The sequence below is a fragment of the Palaemon carinicauda genome, chromosome 7 (genome assembly GCF_036898095.1).
Source record: "Palaemon carinicauda isolate YSFRI2023 chromosome 7, ASM3689809v2, whole genome shotgun sequence".
Classification (NCBI taxonomy): Eukaryota; Metazoa; Arthropoda; class Malacostraca; order Decapoda; family Palaemonidae; genus Palaemon; species Palaemon carinicauda.
This window is the reverse complement of record NC_090731.1, coordinates 46,325,530-46,353,510: the sequence shown is the minus strand read 5'-3', so window position 1 is coordinate 46,353,510 and position 27,981 is coordinate 46,325,530. Positions and strand designations below refer to the sequence as shown.

General features: G+C 43.8%; 1 protein-coding gene across 1 annotated transcript in view; it reads left to right on the top strand.

Annotated features, from left to right (window-relative positions):
- LOC137644275 (probable ATP-dependent RNA helicase DHX35) overlaps window positions 1-27,981 on the top strand; it is a 97,850-nt gene that overhangs the window by 40,501 nt on the left and 29,368 nt on the right. Inside the window, exons 2-3 of the mRNA XM_068377267.1 lie at window positions 6,001-6,215; window positions 6,538-6,774. Of these exons, the coding sequence (XP_068233368.1) occupies window positions 6,001-6,215; window positions 6,538-6,774 (452 nt within the window). The remainder of the gene's footprint in view (window positions 1-6,000; window positions 6,216-6,537; window positions 6,775-27,981) is intronic.

Genomic DNA, 27,981 nt, shown 5'->3' with positions numbered 1-27,981 from the left:
TTACAGATGTTATTGCTTCCTTACAGCATGATGATCTTATGCTGGAAGCACTGGAACCTGTCTCTCCTTTGAGTCTTACAGTACATAAACGTAATGCTTCTTCGCAACTGGACGATATCCTTCACGAGATTTCTTCAGGACAAGATGAATTTTTTGGAAGACAATAATCGACAGGATGACGCGGTTTTGTCTCCTACTCATTCGAATCATTGAATCGATGTTCCATTAGCCGAATTAGAAGAGGAATCTCAGGATTCATTACAGACAGCTGAGTAAAAAAAAAAAAAAAAAAACATAATCCTTCAAGAATATGTTCCTGGCTAGATATGTTAAGAGAGTTTTCTCATCTTTCAACCAAGAGACGTCCAAGAGAAAGGATCTAGGGAAGACCTCCTTTTTGTTTTTCTCAAACTCGGCTGGCTTCCAGATCTAGTTTGTGGTATTCATCTGGGGCAAGTTCTTGGTTTGGGAGTTCCTTCCTCTCCCAAGGAGACTTCTCCAGACCTTCTGACTCCTCACTTCAACCATGAACAAGTCGAAGTTTATGTGGTCCAATTCTGAAATGGACCACCGGCTGAAGGAAACTTTTAGTCAATAGACGTCTTCAGCCTTACAGACTGGACTCTCGGAACTCTCGCAGAAGCCACAGACCCTAAGAACGAGGCTCAGATGCATCTGATTGCCTGTCTGGATAAGCCCGAGAGGGATGGCCCATCGAACTTAACACCCCTTTCCACAGCAGGAGCTCTTAAAAAGAGGGCTATGTGTTGTCCCTTTTTATCTTCAGGTTTGTCCCTTATTTGGAGATTAACAGGCTGCGCAATATTTTTTCTCTAGGACTGCTAAATAGATCCTTTCAACTAGTTTTTTAGCAAGGATACAAAAGGAAGCTCTTCCCACTTATCAGCTTTTTCGTGGGAGAGCCCCATCAAGGGGAACTCAGAGGATTGCGACTGGAGGTCAAACTTGCAGATTCTCAAGACAACAAACCGAATCAAAAAGTGAGTCGGTTTATGCCTCCCATGTCGTCAATACCCTTAGAATTGACAACAGTCCACTCAGGTAGCTAAGCAGCAGCTCTTTAAGAACAATTATGCTGTTGAAATCAGTCATAGAATTGTAGAGGACACTCCCTCGGAGATGTTTTTACAACATACTTTTCCTAGTCCGAAAATCTTGGGGGGGTGGGGGATGAAAACCTGTTCTGGACGTCAGTCCATTGTACAAGTACGTTTTATTACCCGGGTGATGTCCAACGTGACTCCCTGACCTCACATAAAGGGAGTAAGGTTTTTTCTTTGTAACCGGACGATTGACCACTCAGCAGAATCACAAGTAAAGTGTCTGGAAGCTCTTCAAAGGATAATGCCCTTAACGCAACAGTTAGGCCTGATGGTAACCTGGCCAAATCTTAACTATCACCCTCACAGAATTTCATTTTTCTGAGGATGATAATTGGTTCAGATCGCGCTCAAGGCACTCCGGAAATGTCGCAAGGACTTTCCCCTGGTGGTCACCCGGCTACGGTGCACGATCCCTCGCAGCAATCAGCACACAGTTTAGTTCGTGCACACGGCGCGCTTCAAGTGTCTGGTCTGTCTAAACTAGAGAAGTCGATGTCGTCCCTGTTTGACACATACGATTCTCGACAGGGATCTGTGGATAGAGTCTCAGAGGAAATGACGCATATATATCAAAGAGCTAGTGGCCATTCACCAAGCACTGATTACTCAGTTTTAGAAGGGGAGAAAAGCGTCAGGACGGATCTGCTTAACAGAAGAAGACAAATTCTTACTGCAGAATGGACCCTACATCACGAGGTGTGCACCAACCTTTAGATGTTGTGGGGTCAACACTCGATAGACCTCTTGGCCTCACAAATGACACAGAGGTTGCCAGTTTTTTGCTCTCCAGTACCAGACCAGGAAGCAGTCGCAGTGGACGCTTTTCTTCGGAACTGGGAAGGTCTAAACGTGTACATTTTTCCTCCATTCAAGATCCTGGACAGAGTATGGAAAAAGATTCAGGGATTCGTCCAACGTCCACATGTCCATGATAGCTCCTTTTTGGCCCATGAGACATTGGGTTGCGGAGATGATGGAGTGGCTGGTAGATACACTCAGATCATTACCAACTATTAGGGTTTACTAGTCCGAGTGGGACATATCTAGAGTGTGGTACAGGAATAATAGACTTTCCTCTACCAATACCTCTATAGCCAATATAGCAGAGTTTTTTTCTGTTGTATCTACGTACAAAAGAGAAGCTAGCTGTACCTTTTATCAAGGGTTACCGCAGCATACTAACCTCCGTCTTTCGTAACCGACAAATTGGCATGTCAGGTAACAATGATCTCTCAGATCTCATTAGATCTTTTGAGACAACTAAGAGGAAAGACAATCCAACCTCCTTGTGGAACCTGGATATAGTCCTGGGCCTTTTTAACCTCAAGTATGTTTGTACAGTTGGACAAGGCATCTTGGAAGTATCTTACCAAGAAGACTCTTCTCCCAATTTCATTAGCTACAGTCAAAAGATTAGGAGAGTTGAAAGCCATCAGCAAGAAGATGGGCTTTAATGGAGACAATACAATTTGCTCCCTTCAGCTAGGCTTTCTTTTCAAAGACGAGACAGTCAGCTTCTGATGCTCAGTTAAAAAGCCTGCTTTGCCTTTATCAAAGAAAACCCTGGCTTTTTTCACTAAGGATTTAATAAGGAAAGTTCTCCAGTGTTGTGAGTAAGAAGTTTTCCCTATCCTTAAGGTAAAACCACACGAGGTTAAAGCTGTAGCAATTTTTATGGCTTACAAACACAATAAAATGAAGTCAATTTTGGAGCCTACTTTCTGACGAAGGAAATCAATCTTCACAGACTGCTATCTCAAAGATGTCCAGACCCAGTTTGAGGATTGCTGTTTCCTGGGTCAGTACGTTACCTCTAACGTCGTAGTTGGAAACGGGTCTACTGCCTCTACCCTATAATCTTTTATTATACCCTTACCTTTTTTCTTGAATTTGTGTTCTCAGGTTGTCTGTGAAGGTTATCGCAACCTTACATAGTCTGGGATACAAGTCAAGTTACTTTTTTTATTATTTAAAAAAAAAAAAACTTTGGAGTAGGTGGTCAGATTCAGTATCCTTGGCTATGCCAGGTTTGCAAGGGTGGTGGTCAAGCCACGCTAGAGGTCGAGGACCTTGTGGCAGCCCCAAGAGACTTTTACAGCCCACGGAGTGGACGCTGAGTCTCTCAAGGAATGCAGGCGAAATGAGGCAGTATCATTGTGAAGCCAGCTTCCTTATTAGGTTGTAACGCCAGAATCAGTATCCTTGGCTATGCCAAGTTTGCAAGGATGGTGGTCTAGCCACGCTAGAGGTCGAGGACCTTGTGGCAGCCCCAAGAGACTTTTACAGCCTACGGAGTGGACACTGAGTCTTTCAAGGAATGCAGGGGAAATGAGGCAGTATCATTGTGAAACCAGCTTCCTTATCAGGCTAGAACCAGATTGTTAGTACTACTAATTGTAGTTATTATAGATTATACGAATTCCCAATGGGATGAAGTTTTCAACCCACCACCTATGGTGTCAATCAGCTATATATATGTAACTACCAGGGAAGTTACATATTTAAAAATGGTATTTTTATTATAAAATTAATTTTTAAATATACTTACCTGGTAGTTACATATATATAAGGACCCTCCCTCCTCCCCTCTGAAAACAGAGACATGAAATTTCTGAAGATGGTTGGGAATGGTTCTGTTGGCCTACGTGTGATGGCGCTCATGTATGACCACCTACTGTCATGGCGGCGATCGCCACGAATTTTGAATTTTCTGTTGTGACACGTCGAAATGCGAGATTAAAGCTATATATAGGCTATGTAACTACTAGGTTGTATGTTTAAAAATTTATTTTATAATAAGAATACCATTTTAAATTTAAATAAATTGTTAATATAACTTTTCTTCAGCACTTTTGATGCTGCTCTCCTTCGTTTGATGATGACAGCTGTCGAAGGGAGTGCTTATTCTTAACTTGTTCCTGTACCTCTGGAGTGAAACATTTCCCATCAGCAGGTTAGGTTGCTCCTTCCTGAGGCTGTATTTTTTTTTTTTTTTTTTTTTGACTCGGCGCTAGCCGCCGACATAAGGAGTTCGAGAAGTCGGATGATCCTGCCAGTCTCCCCCTTCTCCACCTGCAGTAGTTCCAGACTACCGGAGCAGTGGCTGCTTAGAACTCCTCAGAATTCTTTGGTTAATCCCTTCAGGGAACCCAGAAACAAGCTTCGGCTTTGTTTCTCAGGTTACACTCTATGTCGACCTCCAATTTGAGCTAGAGCTCTTTGAGGGAAAGCAAAGAGTGCTGCCCGGAGGTTGGCTTCCAGGTGTTAGAGTTTTCTCTTCTGAGGGAAAGTCCCTCCACCTGCCACTGTTCAGCAATCTTCCTGCTTACGGGGAGAGTTGCCAACAGCAGGAGAAGATGTTGGTCGCCTTTTCCCGTCCGCGAGAGAAACTTCCTTCACCTGTTCGGTCTCCCCTTCGGGGGATTCCTCTGGCAGGAATTGGATTCGTCCATTCCTGTACATCTCGCTGACGTTTCTTTGGGTAACCCCTTCAGGGGGAACCCAAAGAACAAGCTTCGGCTTCATTCTCAGACAATACTCGATGTCAACCTTCAATTTGAGCTAGAGCTCATTGAGGGGATGCAGAGAGTGCTGCCCGGAGGTTCGCCACCAGGTGTTGGAACTTTCCCTTCCAAGGGATAGTCTCTCCAATCTTCGGCAATCTTCCTCCTTGCGGGGTAATTGGTAACGGGCAACAGAAGTTGGTTGCCTTTCACCGTCAATAGTCTTCCTTCACCTGTTCGGTCTCTCCTTGAGGGGATTCCTCAAGTGGGATTAAGATTTGTCCTTTCCCCGCTCTTCGTCTTCCTAACGATACAAACCAGTAGTTATTTATACAAATTGGCCCTCCATCCCCTGTCCCCCAAGAACCTGCCTGCAATGAAAAGTGACGAAACATCACAAGTGTGTGTGTGACCAGGATGGCCGGCTGCCCTTCCTACCCCCTCACTAGCTAGTGTTAAGGTAGTTCCATCTCACCTAAAAGTCTTTATGGCTAGTCTTCCAGCTTTGCCAAAAGATAATCCCTATAAATAGCCACAGGTTTGTATCGTTGGGAAAAATACAATTTACTTCCAAATTCGTAATTTTTGCTTATTGCTGCTACAGCTAACCTTCTTAGGAGCCATTGTGTATGGATAAAACTAAACTAACGAACAATGTTTTGGGGATCTGAAACTGGCCGAGATCTATGCGGAAACATGGTCCGTTCCCTTTGTCTCAGATGCGTCTTTCACCATGGCTATGTGTCATGCACCATGTAGGTTCTTTGAAGTTGTCCGATCTCCTGGGCAAAAATTGTTTGAAAATTTGTTCATTCACCAAGGTATCGCTGTATTCTTCCTTTGCTTAAAGGTAGAATACATATTATTAGATACATGGCCACAGCTCTTAATTTCTTAGAAAATTATTTCCCTAGAAAAGTTAAAGTCATGTATAACTGATGTATATCTTATTTCAAGGTTGATTTCTGAAACAAGGCCTAATTGAATATCTACTCACCTTCAAGTAAATGTGAGAATCATCTCAATGAATGTTGGTAAAGACTAATTTATATAAACAAGTTTTAAAATGAATTTGATTATTCCATTCGATCTTGCATCTTCCCCATATCCATTGAGGGTGACGCATTAATGATAATTTTCAATAAGGAAACTACAAATGGCTACATATAGTGATGCATGGTTGTTATTGAAAAATGTAGGGTGGCTAGTCCTATAAGTACACTTCTCATCCTCTTATTTTTTTAGTTTTTAACCAAAAATTTGCTTTGAAAGCTTATATCAAAATGGATGTTGCGCAAATATTAAAATAAATTCTATTTACAAAATTGATGTTTTAATGAATCAAAATATCCTATGAAACATATTTTTTCCAGCTGATGATACCTACTCTGAAGATCGGAGTGATATTGACCAAAATTCTGGGACTTCCTTTGTGTACAACCCCTATAGAAACTTGTCCATAGAAAAACAGAGACAACGGCTACCAGTTTTCACTTCAAGAAATCATATTCTGTACCTCATTGAAAATCATCAAACTACTATTGTTGTTGGTGAAACTGGGTCTGGAAAAAGTACCCAAATACCACAGGTAAGTGATCTGTTGGTTTTTTAATAACTTTTGCTTAAGATGTTGAGAATTTAAAGATATGGAGAATTTTTATATAATTTACAATAATTCTTTTGCATACTTTACTAGGGTAAAATTTTTGTTACCGGAGGTACAAGTATTTGAAGAAAAATTCTTAATTACACTCAGATTTATGGCGAGAATTTAACGATTATGAAGCATCTTTATATAATTTACATAATTTTTTCCATACTTCTCTTGGGTAGTTTTTTGTATCTGAGGTTCAAGTATTTGAAGAAAAGTTCTTTATTACGGACTCAGAGATAAGGTTTATTCATTTCAGTACTTAAGAGAGTCAGGATGGTCAGCAGATGGTATCATCGGCATAGCAGAGCCACGTCGTGTTGCTTGCACGACTTTGGCAGAGAGGGTAGCCGAAGAATGCAATGTTATATTGGGAAAAGAAGTTGGTTACTCGATACGTTTTGACGAGTGCATGACACCGGGAGTAACCAAAATTAAATACATGACAGAGGGATTATTGGTACGAGAAATGATGGCTGACCCCTTGTTAAGACAGGTTAGTAAGGCTTCTTATAAGTGTTTATGAACTTAGTGTTAGGTGTATTTGTTCCTGCATGTAATGCAAACGATCGACTTTTAACATGCACATGAATTCAACAAAGCTGGAATGGCCATTAAGCTTTGGACGAGGTAAATACCGTTGCTGATTGGGATGGTATACCGACGTATTTCCCTGTGTCTTGCTGTTAGCTGTTTTAATGTTTTTCCTTTTTCTCTTTGTTGTTTGTACTGCTCGTTTCTGATGTCAGCGTCACTGGCTGATATGCGGCTTTTGTCCTTGCAGTCCCGGCCAAATTGTTGCTAGTTTATGACTAAGCCAATTATGGATCCCCAAGAATTCTGTGGTTTGTGTAGGAAGCATGACTGCTCACAGTTTCCACTGTCACGACTGTATGAAATGGCCCCTACTTAAGTGACCGTAGCTCTCGAATAAGAGGAAAAAGTCTAAAGAGGGACTCTTCGATATCAGACTTGTTGATTCCCAAGTTGATGTCGAAGAAACCCACTGTGCAACTTTCGACTTCCTCTGGGGCTGGGTCCTTTCGAGGAATTCGTACAGCACTTTCAATATAACCCCGCCTTGGCCAGGCAAGTGCTTTAAGTGTGACAAGAGTATTGCCTTTCCCCAGCAAAGGTATTACCCCCCCCTCATCTTCTTCAAAGTACTCCCATTGTTGTGCCTACTGACGATGACTCTCGTAAGGCCATTGATCTTGGTAAATTGTAGCCTTCCATAGGCATCAAGGGTGCCCCATTGGCGTAGACTCTTCTTGAGGTCGTAACTGCCGCAAAGACCTAGAAGTCCTCCTGCTGTGCATTCCTCTTCAACTGTACTACCTGGGGAGAAGAGGCATGATGCGGTGCCCCTCGACATATCTTTGTCTTTTGCAGCGGAGGAGCCTCCCTCTTTGTCTGCTACAGAGAGATCTCCTCCAGCCTGGAAATTCTTGACATATGTGAATCAAGACAAAAGGGAATCAAAGCGCACTCGTTTGTCTTCCCTTATCACCTAACCTGTTCCTGCATCGTCTTCTGCGCCTGACGCCACCCCAAGGAAGAAGAAGAAATCACCAGAGCACAGGACTACTGATCAGACTGTATCTCTTGAGACTTTTCTGGTTCCTATGCATGATTTTGTGGGACAAGAGCTATTCCTTTAAAGGTGTGTACGAGATACAGGAGCTTGCGGTCCTGCGATGACCACTTTTTGTCAGGATGTAGGGCACCCCCCCTTGTCCTCTCCTGCCCTGGCACGTTTCTAAGACACTTCGGTGATACCATCATCACACGACGAACAATGAGAGCTGCCCCAGAGAAATCTGCAAAATATGAGGAGACTTACAATCATTCTTTTTGCTAGAATGTTCTTCACAGTATGCAAGAAAAAAAAGATAGGTCAAGATTCTCCTTATCTTCCACCCTCTCCATAAGAACATTTTTCATAAGACCTTCAAGCACACAGGCTCCACGAACACCTTCATGATTATGATCGGCAGGCAGCAAATTCCACATTTCTGGTCTCTACAGGCAATGGGTCATAACTCTCTGTCCCTTCGTTCCAGGTCTTAAAACTTCAGGTCTTCGCACGCCCGGTCTCCTTGCAATCTCTCACCAAGTGAGTGTTCTGTCTTTTCACGTGAGGACAAAACTCATCAAGACAAGGACCGAGAAAGTTCCTTGCGTACGGACACAATAGTTGACAAACCATGAATGACCCATTATCAGTTTATAAAAGCCAGAAATTTAAAATATACTAAAGTAAAATTTACACATTAACAATGGTCACTTTACTTTGAACTTGTCTTCTCTTCCACTTGCTTAACTCAAAAGAAGGTGGAGTTAGAAGTGATGAACTGGTTATTGGAAGAGAATGGTAATGCAGATAGTGGTAGTCACCTGGCTTCTATAAGAGGTTTCTTTGCTCTAAAACTATACGTTGATGGCAGTAGTTCTTTGGTAATGCAGATGGTGGTAGTCACCTGGCTTCTATAAGAGGTTTCTTTGCTTTAAAACTTTACGTTGATGGCAGTAGTTCTTTGGTGTCAGTGTGGAGAAATATTTATTTTTTAAATGAATCGAGTGGGAACTTGTTCTAGGAATGTCTCCCTACAACATGCAACAAAGAAATATCAGGGGAGGATAGGAGCACTAACACTCAAGGGCATAACACAAACCTTCACTCTAATAGAAAAGCTCCATCTATCCAAATGCCTAAAAACTCCAAATGGGATTAAGTAATTAGATGGCCCACTTTAGCTGTGTCAGTACTAAAGCCATCTCACTATTAGGCTCTATGTTTTATCCGTTCTAGTGACCTCAGTCAGATGTTGGACTGGAATTAACGGCAATATAGACAATGGCAATGGATGGGAGAAGGGACGTATTAAAGTAAAGTTAAAATAAGGATCTTTACCTTTGAAGTACTGAGAATGAATAAAGCGTACACCAGCTAGTTTCACTTACTCTTTTCAATGTCTCAGGTATAACTATCCTAAACTAAATACAGCACTTATAGTACAAACACAATCAACCAAATAAAGGGATTAAAGATATGAGCATGTATAACCTAATCTCATTACTTTATTATACAGATTACAATACTTAATCGGAAATCTTAACAAAACCAAAATATTAAAACAAACCAGATTAAAAGAAATCTAGGAAATGCAGAGGTCTTAGCAAAAGTAAAAGGATAATGAAATGTATCCTTACTCCCAGACTCGAGGTCTTTTGCAATAGTTAATGATCAAATTGGTGTCGGACACATGGTCGTGTGATCCGAGACTTTACTAGTCTAAAGAAATAATCATATATTAAATTTTGTAAAGAAAATCCCACTCACTTGGCCCGAATTGTGTAACAAGCCAGCAATACCTAAATAACGAAAAATTAAAATCTTTTAAAAATGGGCAAATTTTGCTGTGGGTATTGTGTATGTTTACCACTAAGCCTAATTATATATAACTGGTAGTTGTGGTAATTGACCAGGGTGTAACTCAGTAGTGTGCTAATTGGTGTATTCTACTTACATGTTGAGCTGTATAAGTCAGTTGGAAAATAAACGTACTCAAGTGAAGACCTGTTCTTTGTTCTCTCCCAGCCTTAATATATAAAAGTGGCGACGAGGATAAACTACCAATGGCGCAGTATCTTGGAAATATCACTGAGTACCAAACCGAAGAGGACTTTGATGATTACATTGAACGTTTCAACCAGTTTTGTCTTGTAAATGACATCGAAGATAACAGGAAAAAAGCTTTGTTTTTAACAGTCGTTGGGCCAAAGACCTATGGACTTATCAAGACACTGCTTGCTCCAAACAAACCAGCTGAGAAGACGTTCCAGGAACTGACAAAACTCATATCCGAGCATTTAACACCAAAGCCGATTGTCATCGCTGAGAGATATAGATTCTACCAACGTAAACAGCAAGATGGCGAATCGGTCACTCAGTTTGTCACGGAACAAAGGAAGTTGGCAGAAAAATGTGAATTCAAAGGTTTTTTGGATAAAGTTTTAAGGGACATGTTTGTGATAGGACTTAGCAATCGTGTTGCTCAACGGAAGCTACTCAGTGAAACAGACCTTACACTCGAAAAGGCATTCAAAATTGCAATGAGCTGTGAAATGGCTGAGGAACAAGTACAGAACATCCATTCATCCGAATCCAAGGAAGTTAAAGTGGTGAAACCAACGTCCGAACGAATAAGAGAATGTTGGCGTTGCGGCAGAAATAACCACCGTCCTGATCGCTGTTTTTACAAAGAAACAGAATGTAGCATATGTCACAAAAGGGGACATTTGCGAAAGAAATGTACGGCTGCTCCCGGGGATCATGCTCCGAAGGACAAACGGAACTTCAAGTACGGGAAAAAGGAGAAGAGGTCATCAAAGGTGAAACATGCACAGTCAGTCACTGTTTCTGACACGGATTCAAGTTCAGAATCTGATTATACCGATATCAGTCATGTTCGAATTAGAAACGTTCGCAACAAAATATCCAATGGAACAATAGGAAAAGTTCAAAAACAGCCTGGAAGACGTACAAAAACTCCTGAGATAATGGTAGCTGTCTTATTAAATGGAAAACGAATGGAGATGGAAGTAGACACTGGTGCGGCAGTTTCTTTGATACCAAAACGAATGTATCGCAGTCATCTAAAGAAGCATGTGGAGCTAAAACCTAGCAACATGGTTCTGAAAACAATCACTGGAGACAACGTACCAGTAATAGGAATATGTTATGTTAACGTTCAGTATCAGGGCCAAAGGATTAAAAGATTACCACTCTATGTTGTGCACAGTGACGGACCAGCACTATTCGGAAGGGACTGGTTAGCGCATATTCGATTAGACTGGGAGGCATTGTGTATCAATAACATTGTAACAAGCGGAACCGGTGAGAATGAAAGGATTAGCAAGAATGCACGTGTGGTGGTCCAACATTGATCAAGACATTGAACGAACAGTGCAGTCATGTTATGCATGTCAAGAAACGCAATCGGTTCCGCTTGTAGCTCAAGGAAATCCGTGGAAATGGCCGGCAGGACCATGGAAAAGAGTCCATATTGATTTTGCTGGCCCTTTCTTAGGCGAAATGTGGTTCATAATGGTGGACGCATATTCAAAGTGGCCAGAGGTCTGTCGTATGAGGTCAACTAGCACTACGCGCACAATAGAGGTGATCAGAAAGACCTTCGCACAACATGGAGTTTGTGATGAACTTATCTCCGACAATGGGCCACAGTTTACTTCAGCTGAGTTCCGTGCTTTTACTGAAAGCAATGGGATCAAACATATCTTCACTGCACCATATCATCCAAGTACAAATGGTCAAGCAGAACGCTTTGTAAAAACATTCAAGACTGCATTCAAGCGTGGTATGAAAGCACGTGATAGCAAAGACAGTTCATTAAATCAAAAACTTTGTGATTTTCTCCTCGCGTACCGCACGACCCCGCATACCACTACCAAGCGCACACCGGCAGAATTGATGGGTAGACGGTTGAAAACTCGTCTTGACCTACTGCGTCCAAACACATCGGAAAGAATTCAAAAGCAATCATCTGGTGACTTATTTAAGAAACCAACGAGACTAGTTACAATTGGAGATACTGTGTTAGCCAGGGACTATCGAAATAGAAAAGAAACTTGGATTTCAGGGATTGTGACTGAACGTTTGAGTCCATGTTCTTATCATGTTGCCGTGGGTGACATCATCTGGAAAAGACATATTGACCAACTGCGTCGAGTTGACGGATCGGCATACAGGGAGAACCCAGTTGAAATGTCAGCGGATGCATCACAGTTCAATGTGTGTGGTGAGGACAGTAAACATAAAGTTGAAGAGGATAAAGCAATCACTGAACTGTCAGATAGCGTAAAAACGCATGTTGGAAGTGGGGTTAGTAAACCAGCAATGGGTAGGCCTGTCATAAATGCTCAGAACAGCGAAGGACACTTAAATGTACCCAGCAACCAGGATTTTCCAACAACTAGGTCTATCGGAAGTTCTGATCACAGTGCAGTCTTAACAGATATATCTGTGCCAGACACTACTTCTATGCCAAGGAGATCTACAAGAACTAGGAAGGTACCAACTTATTTGAAAGACTATGTAAAGCACTGTATTCGGAAATATGTGAAATAGCCACAAAGTGGTCAAGCCATCAGATCAAATGCCTAAAACAGTAATTTTAGTTATTTTCAGTGGAAGACATTTTGTTTTATTTACATTATTGTAATACTTAGTGTTTATTGTTTTGTTCATGTTGTTTTGTTATTCGGTGATTGTTGTTAATCTTTTAAGTTGGTCTTTTCTAAGTTGTTAAGCAATATTTATTAGCGTGGAGGGAAAAGTTAATATTTTAAGTTAGTCTGTTCTACGTTGATATTGTTAATATTTTAAGTTGGTCTATTTTGTTTCATATTTCAGAAGCAATAGCTACTTGTACGAAGGGAAGAGTATTGTGTATGTTTACCACTAAGCCTAATTATATATAACTGGTAGTTGTGGTAATTGACCAGGGTGTAACTCAGTAGTGTGCTAATTGGTGTATTCTACTTACATGTTGAGCTGTATAAGTCAGTTGGAAAATAAACGTACTCAAGTGAGGACCTGTTCTTTGTTCTCTCCCAGCCTTAATATATAAAAGTGGGGCCACGTTACCTGCACTGACTTCCAAGAACTTGATGGAGTAGCCCTTGTCCAAAAAATGGCCGTTAAATAGCTTGCACCTTTCGCTGACTAGCCTACCCCTCTGTATTCCTCGCTTCCTGGCTGATCGGTATCACTGGCACAGCTTCCAGGTTCATCTGGGCTCTCTCTCACCGTCACAAAACCGGGACCTGTCCGTCTTCCTCTGATTGGTGTGGATTAAAAGGAACACCTTTGTCTTGGGGGTGAGCCAGACCTGTCTCGCTAGCGAATGGGCCGATTCTCAGTTCAAATCAGCTGACTTGGGTCAGCATCTGACATATGAGGTTTGTTCAGTTGAGGTGCCAAATCAGGAATTTTGGCTAGGAGTGAAGTGAAGGCAGGATTTTATACAAAATACAAAGAGCAATCTTGCAACTCTAAGGGAACATACTTACATAATAATTTTACCCATTCTGGCATACAAAAATTAATAATTTAAAAGAATAAATAACACAGGGCTGGTGCAATGGGCAAAACATTCTAAAATTAATCAGATGAACTGGTACTGAAAGATAAAAGCTGCTTATAAGTCAGCAATATTGAAGTTATATTCAAACCAGTGTACAGTGAACCCTCGCTACTTCGCGGTTCGACCATCGCGGATTCACCACTTCGCGGGTTTTTTCCATAACCCATATATAAATTTATATACATATATCGGATTTTCCGGAAATTTCGAAAATACCGCGATATCTGAAGACCCCAAATACGATATTTCGTTACCTGCAATTCCATTAATACTGTAATTAGTAATATCTGCTCTTACTGATTGTTCATTGCATTACATATGATATATAATTCAGCACAGAAAGAAATAAAACACGAAAAGAGAATGTGATCATACGATAATTCAGTACTGTATACAGTACGTAGTAAAATTAAATCGAACATGAAACGCAAATCAGATGCAGTCATACCATATTAGAATGGTGTAAGGCTGCTGATGGCTACTACTGTACTACAAATGTAATGGAAGTGCTTCTTTTCCATGAATCTTTTGTATGTATACGTACGTAGTACTGCATCCAATAATATTCTTTGTTGCAAAAATCACATTTCGAATGAGCGTACGAGAGAGAGAGAGAGAGATAGAGAGAGAGAGAGAGACACACATCCTACAAAAGAATAAAATAGCATACGTAAAGCTATTATTATTATTGTTATTATTATTATTATTGTTGTTGTTGTTAATAAAATTATTATTGTTATTATTATTATCATTATTATTATTATTATTACTGTATTATCATTATTCATTATTATTATTATTAATACTGTACGTATAGTATACGCGGGGTATCTTGTACTTTGAATTGGTAACCTACGCATCATATAAGACGGGTTGTGATTGGTTCAAGCGCTGATAGATGACGAATCAGAACTCAAGTTTTGTTATCTAGCCTGTGATTGGTGTTTTGCCCGCATCTCCAGCTTCCAGCCTCTGTTCGCGGCCACTTTCTCTTACGCCGTATCGCTGAGTAGACATTCTTAAGTTTGTGAACTTTAATCTGTGCTGTGTGCGACTGTTTTAAGTTGAACTTTTTGTTGAACTTTCTGTTAAATCCTACTGTACAATGGCTCCCAAGCGTTCTGCTTCTACTAAGGCTGGTAGTGAGCCTAAACGCCACCGAAGGATGATGATGATTGCTGAGAAGGTGACGCTTCTCGATATGTTGAAAGACGGTAGAAGCTACGCGGCCGCAGCGCGCCATTTTGGAATCAACGAATCCACTGTTCGCTATATCAAGAAGGACGAGGCGAACATTAGAAAGACGGCTGCAATCACCTTTAGCAGATCAGCGAAGCGAGTCGTTACCACGCGTAATAAAACGATCGTACGCATGGAAGGTGCTTTAGCTGTGTGGATTGCTGACTGCCTAAAGAAGAACATAGCCTTGGATACGAACACCATCCGAACAAAGGCTTTGAGCTTGTATGAGAATTTTGCTGCAAAGGAACCTCAAGACGACGACGGCAACCATGCTGAAGAAGATGATGATGCAGATGAACCTCAACCAGGGACATCCACTGATTCCCAGCCTCAGAAACAACGTTTTTCCGCCAGCAAAGGATGGTTCGCGAAGTTTCAGAAACGCTTTGCCCTGAAAAGCGTTTCCCTGCATGGCGAGGCTGCTTCGGCTGACACTGCCGCTGCTGAAACTTACGTGAACCAGACGTTCAAGAATATTATCGCCGAAGGTGGATACAAGCCGGAACAAGTGTTTAATATGGATGAGACCGGCTTGTTTTGGAAGAGAATGCCGTCGCGAACTTTCCTGTTCAAAGAGGAAGCCAAAGCCTCTGGCTTTAAAGCATTCAAGGATCGCGTTACCCTCGTGATGTGTGGCAATGCTGCTGGATTTTTGCTAAAGCCGGGGCTTATTTATAAGTCGAAAAATCCTCGCGCTTTGAAAAATAAGAATAAGAATCTCCTTCCCGTGTACTGGATGCATAATCCAAAAGCATGGATTACAAAGATGCTGACCTCCAACTGGTTCCACCAGTGTTTCATCCCGCAAGTCAATGAATATCTCGTAGAGAAGGACTTGCCATTCAAGATCCTTCTCCTTATGGATAACGCTGGTGGACACGCAACTGACCTGTCGCGTGAGGGCGTTCAGGTTGAGTTCCTGCCACCCAACACCACGTCATTAATTCAACCGATGGACCAGGGGTTTATCAGGGCGTTCAAGGCCCTCTACACGAAGAATACCTTGGCGGACCTCGTTGCGTGTGTGGATGCTGCCCAAGATGATGAGGATGAAGATTTTAACTTGAAGGCGTACTGGCGGCAGTACACCATAGCCACGTGCCTGAAGAATATTCAGAAGGCACTGCAAGAGATGAAACCTGCAACTGTGAATGCGAGCTGGAAGAAGTTGTGGCCCCAGATTGTTTACGACGACGAGGGATTTACACCTGCTGAGATTCAACACTCTGCAATACGGAAATCTGTGCAGTTGGCTGCCATAATTGGAGGTGACGGGTTTGGCGACATGACGACTGAAGACGTCGACGAGTTGTTGGACTGCCATTCCCAGCCGCTAACTGACGCAGACCTAGAAGACCTGACGAAATCGGCAAGCGAAGAAGAGAGTGAAACCCAGGAAGAGACCCAAGAAAATGTCGAAGAAACGGGCTTAACACTAGAACGGCTTGCCAAGGTCTGCAACCATATAAAGGAGGTGAAAGAAATGTTGCAAGAGTGGGACGAGGATATGGTTCGTTCTATGCAATTCTCCAACAAGGTCGATGACATCATGACTCCCTACAGGATGCTCTTAGATCGAAAAAAGAAGCAGCAGCAGCAACTTCCGATCACAATGTTCTTCCAGCCTCGCAAAAAAGAGCCAGTTCCTCCTGCTAGTACGCCTTCGGAAGAAATTGAAGAAGTTGAAGAGGTGTCCCAGGAAGAGACACCTCTGTCTGAAGAGACGTAAAATACTATCATTGGCTGCACAGTAGAAGACATCATCAGCTTCTTCATCATCATTTCTACTGTGCAGCAAATTCATCGCCATCATCATTCAAGTTTTTCTTGAACTTCTTTCGTGGTGAGTACAGTAACAATCTTTATTTTTTACTTTAATATTCTAACATTTTAATATTTGTGCCTGTTTTATAGTTTAGTACTGTATGCATTAAGTTAAAGGGAAGGTTTTAAAAGTCTACATGTTGTAACCTATCATATTTTTTTTGTTTAAAATTTACATTTACAGTACGTACGTAAAACAATCTCTCTCTCTCTCTCTCTCTCTCTCTCTCTCTCTCTCTCTCTCTTGTAAATTGATTTATTTTGTTTAAAATTTACATTTACAGTACGTACGTAAAACAATCTCTCTCTCTCTCTCTCTCTCTCTCTCTCTCTCTCTCTCTCTCTCTCTCTCTCGTAAATTGTTTTCCTGCTTTGCTACGTACAATATGTACTGTATGATTTTATATAGATACGGTAAATTATATTTGTAATAACATATTTTGGATAATGTGGGAGGTTGGGCTGTGGCACCCTAGCAGTACCAGCTGAACTCGGTTGAGTCCCTGGTTAGGCTGAAGGAACGTAGAGAGTAGAGGTCCCCTTTTTGTTTTGTTTCATTGTTGGTGTCGGCTACCCCCCAAAATTGGGGGAAGTGCCTTGGTATATGTATGTATATTTTGTAAATGCTTTTACTGTAAATATCATTATTTATCACTTTCATCATGCGCGTTAAATGCCTTCTTTGTTCTGAGCGTGGTTGTTTACTGAGCGTACAGTACTTTATGACGCCGTCGTTTCAGGCTGCGTCATAAAGAAAAATATTTCAATTGGAAGTCCTAAAAAAAATTAAGTAAAACATTGGTAATAACAAAATCAACATACTGTACTGTATAATCAATATAATCGATGCAAAAACTAACCTATACATATATGTGTACGCTAAATGAGTTTGTTTCTTCATTATGATCAGAGATGAACGTAAACAAAACATTGGTTGCCATTTTTTATCGTGCTTTTTAGCGTGTTTAGGAAACGCATGATATAAAATCGCCTTTAATATTTGTGCCTGTTTTAGTTTAGGGTACTGTAGTACATGCATTAAGTGTTCTGTACATTAAAGGGTAGTTTGTTAACAGTACTACTTACAAGGGAAGGTTTTAAAAGTCCGAATATACATGTTAAATAAATAGGTAAATATGGTGTCACTACTTCGCGGATTTTCACCTATCGCGGCCGGGTCTGGAACCTATCTACCGCGATAAACGAGGGTTCACTGTAATAATTTATCTCAAAACACAGTTTAAGGAAAGAACCAACATTACGAAGTGTATGGTCTTTGTCTCTTGCTTCTGTGCCGTGATGTCATGAAAACATGGCATATTTGTCAACAACAACATTAAACGCAGTGATGTATACCTGTGTTTCGGTAGAAGAAAACGTAAAGTCCGAAAACGAAATTGTCAGTGATAACTAATATATTAGTTGGAGCGAGAACAAAATACAAAAAGAAAGAAAAGTGAAGAAAATTTTTCACAGTCAGGATCAGATGACTACTGTAGCCTTTCTTTTTGTACTCTTTCAAGGCACTGATGTAAAGTTTGTTGTATGAGAGAAATTTTGCAAAAAAGTTTGCTATAGGATCCTGGAACTCAAATATTACTTTACATTTGGATAAATTATGAAAATCATGCTGCATATCTGCATGTTTTGAGGATCTTTGGGTCTGGAACAGGAAAACTATCTTCAATTTTCTTCATTAGCTGATGGTTGCTTGCGGGCTTATTCCAACTCCCTCTCACATTACCAAGGAATACCAAATTCTCCAATACCTTGTGCCAGATAAAAAGTTTACTGAATCTTTTAAACCACCCTTAACTTGAGGAAAATGAAGTGTCCTTTTAATTTCGGTACTTTTTTGTAGGTCCTCAAACAGACATTTGGAGTTCTCTTGTGTCAGCATGGCTCCTAGGAATCCATCCATGTTATTGCCTTTCAATCCAAAGGGATAATAAGTTCTCCCTTTCATCGTAAAATGCATCATTTTAAAAGACTGACCCTTTTCAGTAAGTTATTGATCAATTTGGTCTTTGTCAGGGATAATGGTTATTATTATTATTACTATTATTCTTCTTCTTCTTCGTATTATTATTATTATTATTATTATTATTATTATTATTATTATTATTACAGTGGAACCTCTACATACGATTGTCCCAACATACGAATTTTCCAACATACGAAGTAAAATTCGACCAAATTTCTGTCTCAACATACGAAGTGTTGCTCCAACATACGACGTAAACAATACGCTTACCCGTTGAATTTTCTCGAAAGCGTGCAGCGTAGTTTGTTGTTGACGCCGCTAGACGGCAGCACATCGGAGGGACGCCAATCGAGCGTCACCTTGATCAGTCCTCTCATCGCATGCGCATCGTGTGGTTGTCCTCTATTCGCTCAGTTTTAACAGTTTTTTATCTTGCCTTTTCACATGTTGTTTTCTGTGTTCCGTAATCATGGGTCCTAAAAAGCTTAGTTTCGGTTCAGGAAGTAGTAGCAGTGGTGAGAAAAAGAGGAAGTCTATGCTTTCATTAGAATTAAAGCAGGAAATCATAGAAAAGCATGAGCGAGGTGTACGTGTTAGCGATCTGGCTAAACAATATGGCCGGAATATGTCGACGATCTCAACGATCATAAAACAGAAGTTAGCCATTAAATCAGTGAAACCTTCGAAGGGGATCACGATTATTTCTAAACGTCGTAGCCCTACCCTTGAAGATATGGAACGACTTTTGTTAATATGGATCAAAGACAAGAAGATTGTTGGCGATACGATCACGGAAACGATCATTTGTGAGAAGGCCAGCGCTATCTACAGTGACTTGAAGGCGGCGCGCTCTCGAGGTGACGCGGGGGAGAGTTCAGCCGATCCTACGACGGAGGAACTCAAGGCGTCTTGAGGTTGGTTCGAGAAATTTAAGAAACGGACCGGGATTCATTCAGTTGTTCGTCATGGAGAAGCTTCGAGTTCGGAAACTAAGGCTGCTAAAGACTTTGTTAAAAAGTTCGAAAGCATCGTGGCGGAGGAAGGTTACGTAGAGCAGCAGGTTTTCAACTGTGATGAAACCGGTCTGTTTTGGAAAAAGATGCCTAGTCGAACGTACATTACCGCTGAAGAGAAGAAAATGCCTGGACATAAGCCAATGAAGGATCGGTTGACTCTTGCGCTTTGTGCCAACGCCAGCGGGGACTGCAAGATTAAGCCTCTGTTAGTTTACCATTCCGAAAACCCTAGGGCATTTAAAGCACATAGAATTAATAAAGACCTGCTACATGTTCTATGGCGTTCTAATTCTAAGGCTTGGGTTACTAGGCATATCTTTGTGGAATTGGTAAACGTAGTTTTCGGCCCTGCTGTCAAGAAGTATCTTCAGGAAAGGAATTTGCCTTTGAAGTGCTTGCTTTATTTGGACAATGCACCCGCTCACCCCCCCCCCCCCCCCCCGGACTCGAAGATGATATCATCGACGAATACAAATTCATCAAGGTATTGTATCTTCCACCGAATACCACCCCTATCCTCCAGCCCATGGACCAGCAAGTCATCTCTAATTTTAAGAAGCTGCACACCAAGCACTTGTTTAAGCAGTGCTTTAATGTCACGCAAAGCACCAACTTAACTTTGCGTGAATTTTGGAGGAGCCACTTCAATATCGTGCACTGCTTAAAGATCATTGATCAGGCTTGGGAGGGAGTAACTCGTCGGACCCTGAATTCCGCTTGGAAGAAGCTTTGGCCTGATGCTGTTGCTCCCAGAGATTTCGAAGGTTTTGGCCCCGAGAATGAACCTGTGCTTGCCGCCGAGGAAGACGTCGAAGAGATTGTATCCCTTGGCAAGTCCATGGGTCTGGAGGTGGATGAAGATGACATCACCGAACTCGTCGATGAGCATCACGAAGAGCTCACCACCGAGGAACTCAAGGAGCTGCAAGCCATGCAGCATGATAAGTTCCAAGCGCAGTTGAGTGATTCGGAGGAGATCGAGGAGGTAGGCGAAATCTTAGGTACGGCGGAAATAAAACAGATGTTGGCATATCATCAACACGTTGATTTCATCGACAAGCATCACCCACAGAAACTTCAGGTTTGCCGTGTTGTTGCGCAGTTCGATGATGTTTGCTTAACGCATTTTAGAAAAAACCTTAAAAGCCGTACAAAGCAACTTTCACTCGATAGTTTCTTTTAAAAATCTCTAAAATGGTCTAGTGATCATGATGAAAAGAAAGAAAGTGAAGCAAAGAAAAGGAAGATCGAATCAAGTGAAAGTAATGAAAATTAAAAATAAGAAAAGAAAAATGTAAAAAAAAAATATAAAATTATAAAAATGAAAAAAAAATAAGCTAAGTTAAGTTAAAGTTCATGTAGTAGTGTAAGTTAGTGTAAGTTATCGTACACGTTATCGTACAAAGTCACCGTCCCTACCTCCTCGCTGATCTTCCGTCTCCTCCTGCGTAGAAGTCCCTACACCTGCGCTGGCCTGTTGCTAAGGTAAAGTGTTACATTACAACCCATTTTTTATTTATTATTTCATTATTATTATTCTTTTTTTTTGGTTTGTAATATGTATTTATTATACAGGCATTGTATTAATGTATTGTGTAATTATGTGTAGCCATTTATTAAGGATTTATTATGGGTTTTTAGGCTGAGGAACAAATTAAATCAATTACCATGTATTCTTATGGGAATATTTGCTCCAACATACGATCGTTTTAACATACGAAGTAGTTTCTGGAACGAATTAAGATCGTATGTAGAGGTATCACTGTATTATTATTATTATTATTTTGCAATCAAGCCATGTCGTCCTGATGGAAGGTTCCTATAGGTAGCTTTCTAAAGGATAAAGCTACCTATAGGAACCTTCCATCAGGACGACATGGCTATCTCACCCAAAAATAGATTTTTCGTATCGCTCAAAATCCGTTTTTGTTCGTAACCGAATACAAACCACGCTATTTAAATAGGGTATTGCTTTCGGCGTAGCTGAAATGACGAGCCATTAGAATTTTAACGAGGGTTTATTACCCCCTCGCTAGTTAGCGAAGGGGTAGGGGAGGGGTAGCTAGCTACCCCTCCCCCCTCACACACCGGTGAACTAGTTCACTTTGTTTTTGGCTCGGGTGATGAACAGACGTGTTTGCTCCCACCCTCACTTATTGACAGCCTTAATCTTTTTTGCTTTTTCTTTCAGTTGTGTGTTTGGAAGTTGGCCTCTCTCCTTATTATGCGGAAGTGCCCCGGATTACCAGACCGCCCTTGTGGGACATATATGTCGGCGGTCGAGACGGACCCTCACACCTGTGTCCGTTCTGCAGGGGCCAACGGTGTGATAAGGATAAAGTGTGTAGTGAGTGCAGGGAGTGGTCTACCCCCCAGTGGGAGAGGTTTTCCCGGCACCGAAAGAAGAAGTCCAAGCGGGATCTTTCTCCTTCAAGGATCTCCTTGAAGAAGGAAATTTCCAAGGACTCTTCTTTCGTTGCCTGAACCTCCTCCGAAGCTCCCACTCGATCGGTCTCTCCCGAGAGGCCGTCGAGTGGTAGCGTAGGCCGTACTTTTGTTGACCGACCTCGGGGTTCGGGAGAGGGAGTTGCCTCCCATAGCGAGGCAGCTCCTCCTCCTCCTCCTCCGGGGGAGGATTTATCTATTAATGTTGCTAATGATGATTTGTTGCAACTTTGGGCTTCCTTGGGGCTTAAGGGTTCGCCCCTCCAGGGAAACCCTGTTTGACCTTATCCAGTTGGGAGTAGCTGTCAAACAGTCGCCGGTGATAGCGGAGGTTGACCCTCTGTCTATCGTCGACATTGTTGTGGCAAAGGCTTCCAGCGAGTTGGGTCAAACCTCTGCCTTGGGTGCTGATGTTGCTGAAGGCTTGGTTCCCCCCTCCGATCATCCTTCGAGGGAGGAGCCAAGTCCAACGGTCTCTCCTGCAGCTGATTCTCTCCCTCGGGGGAGTTCACTAACAGAGACTCCTCTTCGGAGGACTGACGATGGTGTTCCTGCTGCCCCCAGAGGCTCGTCTTCCTCTTCGCCGTAGAGGCCTTCCTTCTCCCCACAAGGGAGTTAGGAGGCGCCTCTTCGGCACCTCGCCCTCGCAGTCTCCCGCAGAGGATCCTCCTCGTCGTGCTTTGACCGTTGCAGCTGCATCACTGGACCTCTGCAGATCGTTCGCGATCTCCTAGGCCAGCCAGACCTGCTAACCTTCCTTCTCCGTTCCTGGCAGCTGACGCGCTGTGGGTGCCCACGCACCCCGTTATCCAACGGGCACCGGTTCCTTCGGGGGGTTTTCTCACATTGTGAGCAAGTCCTTTAAGTGCCAGGTATCCCCTGTGCGCCCACGCTCTCCTGCTCGCTCGTGCGCAATTGCGCGCAAGCGCTCGCCTGTTCCTGCTGTTCCTGAGACAACGAACCAGAGACATCCTATGCCAGGGACAAAGCGCCAGCGATCTCTTGTTGCAGAGTCGACGCGCCAGCGATCTCCTGTTGCAGAGTCGACGCGCCAGCGCTCTCCTGCTCGCCATCGATCTCCTGCTCGCCAGCGCTCACCTGCGCGCCAGCGCTCACCTGCGTGCCAGCGATCTCCTACTCGCCAGCGCACATCTACGTGCCCTCATCCTGTTACGCGCCACGCTCGCCCACGTTCTCCTGCGCGCCCACAATCTCCAGCTCGCCAGCGCTCTTCACCTGCTCACCAGCGCGCACCTGCGCGCCATCGCTCGCCTGCGCTCCCACAATCTCCGGATCTCAGCACAGGAAAGAGGAGTCGTCCTTCGCCCTCTCGCCAGCGATCTCCTGCGCGCCCTCGGAACTCGCCCACCCGTCAGCCCTCGCCTGCGCACCATCACGCGCAGTCACCTTCGCGCGCACAGGTTCCAGCTTCTACCGTGCGCCCTTCCAGAGGCTTCCGAGATCCTGCGCGCCCATGCGCCCATGAGCAGTCTCCTTCACGCTCTTCTACGCTTGCTGGTCCTTCTGTGCGCCCTCTGCCTTCACCAGACCGCGCACCTGCGCGCCATCGATCTCCTGCGCACCCACACCCACCATCTCCTGCGCGCCCACGCGCACCATCTCCTGCGCGCCATCTCTCCCCAGCAGGCACACGCGCCCACGAGCCTGCTCGCCGTAGATCGCCTGCGCGGCCACGCGCACCGTCACCTGCGCGCCCAAGCGCACCGTCACCTGTGCACAGTCGCTCACCTGCGCGCCCTGCGCGCCATCGCTCTCCTGTGCGCCATCGCTCGCCTGCTCGCCAGCGCTTGCCTGCGCACCATCACTCTCCTGCTCGCCAGCACTCGCCCGCGCGCCCGCGCCTTCATCTCCGTGCGCACGCACACGTGCGCGAACATTCGCCCGCGCGTGAACCTGGGATTATTCCTTCGCGCGAGCGCCAGCGCGATTCCCACAGGGTTTCGCTCCCGAGCGAGTCTTCAGGAACGAGAGCAGCCAGGTCGTCTTCACGTTCCCCCCCCCCCCAGGAGGGAACCGAAGGACTCTAAGCCCATCTCAAAGTCGTCTTCCAGGATTCGACCAGAGCCAACGAGACCCACGGAGAACGTCCACGTGTCCCCCCCAAGTAGAGCCTTTGGGGACGGGAGACTTCGCTGCCAGTTCTCCAGGCGGAGAGCAGCAAGAGTCAGAGCATGCCTTTTGGTAGGTCTTGACTCTGATGAGGCATCTCAACGGGTTCCCGGACCCTGAGATTCCTCCTCGCGAGGGCAAGGACACGGTCCTGGACCGAGTCTTTGGCACTCAGAAACCCACTAAGGCCAGTGCGGCTTTGCCCTGGTCCCAAGGGGTGAAGAGTGCCAGGGATAAGGTTGAGGGACAGCTCTCCGAGCTCGCCTCCTCCAGCCGTTCCACTGCTGGCAACAAGCTCCTCCCACCTCCTCGTGTCTACCAGAGGTGGTATTTTGAGATCATGGAGGAGTCTTGCTTAGCTCTTCCATTGCACCACTCTGTGGAAGAGCTTACCAAGGGAGTCCCTCTTGAGAGACTCTCTAGCCGGCAAGTGACTTTCTCGGCGATAGAGATCCTAAGCCAGGAGAAGGTCGCGAAGTGTGCCATGCAGGCTACTTTGTGGCTGGACGTCTGGTTGGGGTCTCTGGGCATCCTGTTGCGATCCGAGGATCTGTCCAAGGAAAGCACCAGGAAGGCCCTGGAGATCTTCCTCCTCTCGGGCACCCGCACCATTGAGTTTCTGGCCCACCAAGTCTCGAACTTGTGGGCCAATTCGATCTTGAAACGACGTGATGCGGTGGCACAGAGGTTCCATTCGAAGGTTTCGGTCGTCGAAGTCAGCAAGCTCAGACATTGTTCCCTTATGGGAAAGAGCCTGTTTGAGCCCAAGGATGTGGAACAGGCAGCTGAGAGGTGGAGGAAATCCAATCACGACTCTCTCCTCCAAAGGGCTCTCACAACAAAGCCCTACAAACCTCCAGCACCTCAACAACCTTGCCCGTCCAAGATGACGAAACCGGCAGCGGCAGCGAAGACGACGGTGTCCAAACAGCAGCCCTTACCTGTCAAGGACAAGAAAGGCAAAAAGTCCTCCAGGGGAGGCAAGAATCCTAGAGGGAGTGGCCGAGGCTGCAAACGCTAGGATTGGCAATCCCCCTGCATGTCCACCAGTGGGGGATGCCTGCAAAGTTGCGCAATCAGGTGGCAGCAACTCGGGGCCAATTCCTGGACGATTTCCGTAATCAGTCAGGGATATCGCGTCCCATTCACAGCGAATCCAGTGTCGTTGAGCTCCTATGCCATGGTATCGGCAAAGGGGCTAGCCCTACGGTCAGAAGTCGAGACCATGCTAAAGAAGGATGCTCTCCAATAGGTCGTCGACGGTTCCCCAGGCTTCTTCAGTCGACTCTTTCTTGTAAAGAAGGCATCTGGAGGCTGGAGACCAGTCATCGACCTCTCAGCTCTGAACAGGTTTGTCAAACAAACTCCGTTCAGCATGGAGACAGCAGACACGGTCAGACTTGCAGTGAGACCACAAGACTTCATGTGTACACTGGATCTGAAGGACGCGTACTTCCAGATCCCAATCCATCCGTCTTCAAGGAAGTACTTAAGATTCAGCCTAGACAACAAGATCTACCAGTTCAAGGTGCCGTGTTTCGGTCTCTCCACAGCACCTCAGGTATTCACCTGAGTGTTCACCCTGATCTCTTCGTAGGCACACAGGATTGGCATCCGTCTCCTCCGTTATCTGGACGACTGGCTGATCCTGGCAGACTCGGAGTCGACCCTTCTTCGACACCGGGACAAGCTTCTGGGACTTTGCCAAGATCTAGGGATCATGGTAAATCTCAAGAAGTCTTCTCTGCTTCCATCTCAACGACTGGTATATCTAGGCATGATCTTGGACACCAATCTCCACAAAGCCTTTCCATCAGACGACAGGATAGCAAGGCTGGGGAGGGTCGCAGATCCTTTCCTCAGACGAGAAGAACTCCCAGCCCAATCATGGTTACGTCTCCTCGATCACCTTTCCTCTCTGGCCTGTCTAGTTCCAAATGGGTGCCTCAGGATGAGATCCCTGCAATGGCGGCTCAAGTCCCGGTGGAATCAAGGTCACGATTCCCCGGACGTTTTGGTCCCTATGGGTCCTGCGGAACGGACGGACCTTCAATGGTGGGTGACAGACGAAAACCTCCGAAAGGGAGTGGCTCTTCTCGTCCTTCCCCCGGATTTGATGCTGTTCTCGGACGCCTCAAAAGAAGGGTGGGGGGCCCACGTTCTGAACCACAGGACTTCAGGCCTATGGTCAGAATCAGAAAAGTGCCTCCACATTAACCTGCTAGAGATGAAGGCCGTCTATCTGGCACTTCAACAGTTCCAACAGTACCTGGCGGGTCACTCCGTGGTGGTGATGAGTGACAACACCACGGTAGTGGCTTACATCAACAAGAAGGGAGGTACCTTTTCACAACAGCTATCCCATCTTGCAGTGGAGATACAGTGGAACCTCTACATCCGAACGTATCTACATCCGAATTTTCCAACATCCGAAGTAAAATTCGAGCAAATTTTTTACTCTACACCCGAATTTTATTTTGACACCCGAAGTAAACATTACGCCATTGAGCGTCGAGTGCTCAGTTCTCTGTTCTTGTGTGTATCGTGTGGTTGTCCTCTGTTTGGTCTGTTATTAACAGTGCTTATTTTCTTCCTTTTCTCACATTTCCTTTTTGATTTTACCTATAATCATGGTGCCTAAGAAGCTAAGTTTCAGTACAGGAAGAAGGCAATTCTTTCATTAGAATTGAAGCAAGAAATTATAGAAAAACATGAGAGCAGTGTGCATGTGAGTGATACTGTATGGCTAAACAATATGCCCGGAATAGGCCTATGATCTCGAGGATCATCAAGCTGAAGGCAGCCATTAAAGCAAATAACCATCGAAGGGGATCACCATTATTACAAGACATCGTAGCAATACCCTGGAAGAGATAGAACGCCTTTTGTTGATAGGGATGAAGGACAAAGAGATTGTTGGCAACGATCATTTGTGAGAAAGGCCAGCGTGATGAACAGAAAGAAAGAAAAAAGTGAAGCAAAGAAAACCAAGATAGCATTAACAAGCTCTTTTAAATAAGACTTCTCTCTTTTTCTGTTTCTCTCTAAACATAGCATTAACATGTTCTTTAAATAAAATTCTCTCTCTCTCTCTCTCTCTCTCTCTCTCTCTCTCTCTCTCTCTCTCGTTCTTCTTCGCTGTTATAATGTTAGATACGTCTACGTCTATTATTTTTTTTTCCGAGAGAGAGAGAGAGAGAGAGAGAGAGAGAGAGAGAGAGAGATTAAACAAAAATGTGTTTAAAGTACATATGATTTTTAACAGTGTCAACGAGTTGAAAAACAATTAAATGAAACTAAGAAAGTAATAACAGCTAATCTGAATTCCTTTATTAACTAAAACAAATACTGATACAAACACACTCGTGTGCGTATGCACAAACACACACACAGGTGCAAGAATTGCTACGCAATAAGAGAGACGGTCGGGGAGGAGGTAGAGATGGTGACTGCGATAACATACCGTAACTCGTCACTGAAAGTGGTGAAAATAAAAAATCAAAAGAAAAAAAATGTAAAAAATGTGAAATATAAAAATTAAAAAAAAAATAGATAAGCTAAGTTAGATTAAAATTTCCTTAGTGTAAGTTACGTATGTTATCGCAGTCACCATCTCTACCTCCTCGCCGATCGTGTCTCCTCGTGCGTGTGTGTGTGTTTGCACATACGCACACGAGTGTGTTTGTATCAATATTTGTTTTAGTTAATAAAGGAATTCAGATTCGCTGATATTGTTTTTTTAGTTACATTTAACTGTCTTTCAACTCATCAGACAGAACGTTGTTGGAAGGCATCTTGCCAGAGTACCTTGGGGTCCGGGACTGGGGAGCAGTACAGCAGAAGTTTGAAATTCAAGGCTGTCGCGAACAGATCCACCGTAGGGGAACCCCACA